The 5,904-nt window shown below is 34.3% G+C and overlaps 1 protein-coding gene across 2 annotated transcripts in view; it reads left to right on the top strand.

Moving 5' to 3' along the window:
* The window catches only part of LOC106460130 (frequenin-1-like), a 59,047-nt gene that overhangs the window by 25,800 nt on the left and 27,343 nt on the right, over window positions 1–5,904 (top strand). For both annotated transcript variants that reach the window (XM_013919812.2, XM_022386780.1), the window contains exons 2-3: window positions 2,802–2,826; window positions 5,205–5,253. In XM_013919812.2, coding sequence (XP_013775266.1) covers window positions 2,802–2,826; window positions 5,205–5,253 — 74 coding nt within the window. The remainder of the gene's footprint in view (window positions 1–2,801; window positions 2,827–5,204; window positions 5,254–5,904) is intronic.

The following is a 5,904-nucleotide window of genomic DNA, read 5'->3' as shown; positions in this document are numbered from 1 at the left end:
TTCGAAATATCATTTAGCGACTTACAATTTTCATGGCCAGGTGGTTAGGGCGCTCGACTCGCAATCTGAGGGTCGCGGGTTCGAATCCCCGTCACACCAACCATGCTCGCCCTTTCAGCCGTGGAGGCGTCATAATATGATGGTCAAACCCACTATTCATTGATAAAAGAGTAGCTCAAGAGTTGGCGGTTGGTGGTGATGACTAGCTGCCTTCCCTCTTGTCTTACACTGCTAAATTAGGGACGGCTAGCGCAGATAGCCCTCGTGTAGCTTATTTTAGAAATATAAATGCAAACGAAGAATTCATTTCCCTACAGTATTTTGAATATGTATACATAAATATTTGTATTTGCCTGTGTGTTAATGTATAAGCGTGTTTTATTTATATATTTATAAAAGAATTGTTGTTTTTTCTGGGTGCTTTGAGCGCAAAGCTGCACAATGGGGTATTGCGCTCTGTCCACCGCGGGTAACTGAATCCCGAATGCTAACATATATTTATAAAGAACTGCGTGCAATTAAATTGAATTGTATATCCACAGGAGATTTATCTTGACTACGACTTCCTTAAAGCTTTCCTCATGAAAACACTGGCGTGATATACAGTTGTTTGAATAGAGGATTACGAATGTTAGAACATGTAGATTAATCCTAATTTGGATTTGTACTTAATATTAAAGAGTAAAAAACGAAAATGGAATTGCTTTAAGTTCCTTCAGTTGTTTTACTCTAAAGCTTCCATAATGTTATTGATAGTTGATCTGCAGTTAATAAATCAAAATAAAATTTTTTGACATTTTTAATCTTGTCATTCAAGTAATTATTTGCTTTCTTTTTAAACAATCCTCAAATGAAATCCGGTTTAAGGTTTTAATCTTATCTTAAAATTCGTTTCTTTCTTTATTATTTACGTTTGTATGTTTCTTTTGTTTTTAAGCGCTATATCCACCGCTGGATTCGAACCCCGATTTTTAGCGTTATAAGCCCTCTATCTTACCGCTGAATCACCGGGGGGGGGGGAGCTTCCTTTTACCACTTCTCATACGAAATTAATCTTGTCCTTACAGTGGTTTTAATAATGTCTTGTGTTATCGAATTGAACACCTAATTTGTATATTTGTTATCTCTCCTACTTGTTTTCTTTCTCTGTGTAAGATTTTCTTTGACTACTCTTATTATGTTCTTTTTTTTCGTAGTTCTCGTTTTTCGTCTTTTATCTCAATTTGTATTCAACTCCGATCTACCATTATTTTCTCTCTTTTTCTCTGTATAGATATATATTTGTTTCTCTTTTCTTATTGAGCATTGTCCACCTCGTTTAATAATTTGTTTCTGGTAGTTCTATATCTTTAGGGGCCTAGCATGGCCAGGTGGTTAAGGACCCTAACTTGCAAGAATCTGTAGGTCGCTGGATCAAAACCCGGCGTCAAACATGCTTGTTTTTTAACCCGTGGGAGCGTTATAATTTGATGGCCAATCCAACTATTTGTTTGGAAATGTTGTAGCTCAAAAATTGGCGGTGGGTGCTGCCGGTTAGCAGTTCAGAATTAGAGATGGCGGCTTTGCCATACCAAACAAACTATATTTTTAGTTTTATAGATACCATAGTAACGCTGTTTAAGTTTACAATTAGTGACAATACATCCCATAATTAATTTTAAAGCTGTTGTATAATTATACTGAGGTCATCAGTTTTAGGTCAGCAGATGTTCTCATTTTCCATTTATTTTAGCAATAACTTTAATTTATAACATTTTGTATGTGATTCCTCCACTTACAGTTACATTTTTTCTTCTTTTTGGATATTTGGATATTTTCTACGCTAACTGCCCTAAATTTTGAACTGATAGATCTAAGGGAAGGCAGTTAGTCAACAGCTCTCGCCACACGTTTTTGGGATACTTTAATCGTATAGTGGAATTTGACTGCCACTCTTATAACGAACCCACGGCCCCAAAGAGCTGGTTACGATTTTGCGTAATGGAACTCGAACCGAAGATCTTAAATCTACAGTTCGGCATGCCACACTCGGCTCTTGATGTTGAAGAATTGCTATTTTGCAATAATTGACAAACATATGTCATCTTAAAATATTCACTTCATCGATTTCGCTAATTGTCAGATTACTTGATCTATTCTTTTTATAATCTTTTAATGTTTAGGTTAATAGAAAATCATTGCTATTTCCTAGTTTGTAGTTGTTTGTAGTTAAGCGAAAAGCTACACAATGGGCTATCTGGGGGGGGGGGGGCTCTATGGCCAGTACAAGAGTGGAAATATTTATCACGAAGTAAATTGTCATCTATTGCTCCCACTTAAGTTTTGAAAGATAAACAAAACAACAATTGTACTAGAGTTGATTTGGAAAATTTGTCTAGTCAACACCACCCACCGCCAACTCTTAGGCTGCTCTTATCCCAACGAATAGTGGGATTGACTGTAACATTATATCACCCCTACGGCTGACAGGGCGAGCATGTTCGCGAATGGGATTCGAACCGATGACCTTGCAAGTAATTCCATACAAACATATAATGAGTACTGATATTACTTTTTCCCCTAGAGATTTAAGTTTTACTGAAGAACATGTAAGTATATTACAGTATAAAAATCATCCACCGGGACGGTAAAAAGATGTATTAAGAGTTGAAATATATAAAAACTTGCAAAGAACCTCAACTTAGAAGATTTCGTCCTTTGTAGAAGTTTAAAGCTAAACCATATGTTGTTTAGAATGAAAAGGAAATTCAAAAGTTATTGTTATATTGTAAACAAAAAATATTTTTCATTCTTTTCTGCAGTCACGGAAAAAGAAATACGACAATGGTAAGGCTTATCACTCTTATAATATTCAATTAATGTTTACATATTATTTAATTATCTGTTATTCTACAAGTAAGAAAATAAAGTTTAGGCTTTTAAATTTGGAGATCAGCAGTTCGTGAAGCTATACAATATCTATACAAATTAACAGTAGATTCTCGACTATTGTCAGTTATGACTATTGCAATCTATCTACATTTTCCGTAGATGAAAAGCTAATCTTTTACTTTATAAAACATCCAAAATAAAATATTTCTGAAACTCTGAACTTGGAAAAAGTAAACAATCATTGACATTTGTGACCAGTGGTGGCCTAGGATAAATTCCTTAAGGCACACACTATTGTATAGTATGTCTCAAATAATCTAACCTATATAAAAGGCAGTGTATGTTACGTTATGACACGCTTCATTTCTCAAAATAGGAGGAGTCATAAAAGTCAAAATGCATTTATCCAGATATAATAGTTTGATTACTGTCTACCCATTACGATTTTAGTGACAGGGGTGCAAGGGAGACGTGAAACCTTATAAGTGTAGTGGGTGTTGTTATAATAAGCCTAAAGTGAAGATGTAGCGTGGGATCACCTAGCCTAGAACCATAAAATATATCATGCAAGTAAAAATATCGTTTCTGAATTAAGCTATTTTAGGTTATATCATCAATGATGTTAATAAAAAACAAACGTCTTTAATCAACGGAGACCATAAATTAAGAAATCAACAAATAATTTTCCAGTTTTGTTGTCTATGCATTTCATTTCATACTTAGAGTACGTAGACTAACAACATTATTAAGTTACTAGCTGAGGTACCCGTCCCCTGGACGGAAGTTATGTAAATTCGTGATTAATGAAAGGTTATCTTAAGACATGAAAAGTTGCCCCCTTATATGTAATTTAAAAAAATGCAAAACGCAAAACTAACAATTTGTATGTATCTCTCCATGGGCTCAATGGACCTCCATACCAAATTTGGTGAAGATCCATCTACAGGAGGCGAAGTAGTCGTAAAAAAATGCAAAATCTCCCATAAAAACCGCAAAATGCAAAGCTGAAAACTTGTTTGCACCCATGCACGGACTTAACAAGCCTCCATACCAATTTGGGTGAAGGTCCATCTATACCCTGCGAAGTAGTTACATGGACATACAACAGACAGTACTATTATTTTTATTATTAGGTTATACTTTTGTTGCTAACAAACATGACATAAAAGCCATTGTTGGAACGTAGTGTTACGCACTGGCTTTTCTATTTATTAGAAGTTGTTAATCTGATTGATTTTTACCAATAATTGTTATCCGAATGCGCCACGAATTAATTTTTATTGATTAAGCTTGATTTCTCAAAATTGATTTATTTCAGTTAGTTATGAAATGTGAGGTTAGTGTATACTATGGAGTGGGGGTAATAATACTTGCCCCGTCATTTTTAACGGGCTATACGTTAGTCAAATATAAATCATAATGTTATAATTCAGTGGTTCCCAACTTGAAGTCCCCGTAGGTAATACCATCTCATTAAACAAGTAAGATTTTTAATACTGATGTTCTTTTTAATTGCACACTCAGTTACATATGTCTTTTATTTGATAGTAAAAAGTGGGAGAACGAGAAAATTATCAGTTAATAAAAACAGTTTGTTGGGTAGGCGGAATCTTTCAAAAACATGGGGTCCGTGTGGAAAAAAATTGATAAAAAAGGGGTCCTTGGTGGAGAAAAGGTTGGGAACCACTGCTATAATTGATTTTACTCTAATTTAGTCTGTTATTAAGAATTTGAAGTACATTCTTATTAGTTTTTCTCACTTATGGTGGAGTATTACTCCTAATGACATATAAACCAAAGTATAACAGTAATAAAAAAGCACAAACGCCGTTAGTCATATTGTTTAATAGTTATTAATTTTGTTTTAATTTCTTTGCTTTCAAACCTAAAAAATTAAAATTTATTAAAATTTATTATTTGCAGTGTTTTATACATTTAATTTATCATTATATATTTAAAACGTTTTAACTACCAAGCCTAATATTTATCATTTATTCAATATATCGTTGAATATTTCCGTCAGCTTTTGACATAAGCCAACTGCTCTCCAGTGACTTAGCAGTAAGTCTGAAAGCTTATAACGCTAAAAGCCGAGTTTCGATACCCGTGGTGAGCACAGCACAGACAGCACATTGTGTGGCTTTGTGCTTAACAACAAATAAACATGAGCCTAAAATAAAATATTTAAAATAGTCTGATACTCATACTTTGCAATTATTAACGATATCCGAGCAATTCTAAGTGAATAACAGATATTCAAGTCTACTGACCTATTCTACTAAAGTTACATTTAGGTTGGATATATATATATTGGTTTCTTCTAATACTTACAGGTATAAAGGTTTCGTGAAAGACTGCCCAAATGGCCATCTCACAGAAGAGGTAAGATATTAAGTCTTAAACACAGTAACTCATCGTTAAAAACTCAGCTGACTTTAAATAAAAATGTTTTTTTTTTCATCAAGCTTTTAAGTATACAGTAAGACTAACGATTAAATGTAAGGCGGATATTTGCCATCGATAGTGGTGTAAATTTTCGTTTTAGTATATGATATCTTCCCGTTTTCCAGTTTCTCGAAATGAATAATTAATAATTCAGATTAATGAATAACTGTTGAAACTGAACATGACACCTTCACTCATAAGCTAGCAGAACTAAACTTGACTCACGTGTTGAGGTAACAGGATGGGGTGTCCTGACGTGATTTTTACGGCAGTAAACTCCTGGAGGTAGCAATAGAAGCAATTGGATATAATAGAGGAACTTGATCAGTACACTGGGGCCTCTGTGAATCATTAGGGGGCTTTTGAATCCCCAAACGGAGCGCGGATATTTTATGCTAGTTCAGCTGACAACGTAAACATACTGTTACGTCTCTGGTCGTTAGTTAATTTTCCGTATAATTTCTTTCCGATGAAACTTTAGCGACACAAGTCCTTTCTTAAGTAAAACTGGTTTATTCTTTCTGAATACAGCTTTGCAATACACTTAAATTCCACAGTCGCGCTATAACAAACGCTATATACAAGACT

Source organism: Limulus polyphemus, unplaced genomic scaffold, assembly GCF_000517525.1.
Source record: "Limulus polyphemus unplaced genomic scaffold, Limulus_polyphemus-2.1.2 Scaffold715, whole genome shotgun sequence".
Classification (NCBI taxonomy): domain Eukaryota; kingdom Metazoa; phylum Arthropoda; class Merostomata; order Xiphosura; family Limulidae; genus Limulus; species Limulus polyphemus.
This window is presented reverse-complemented; position numbering and strand designations above follow the sequence as displayed.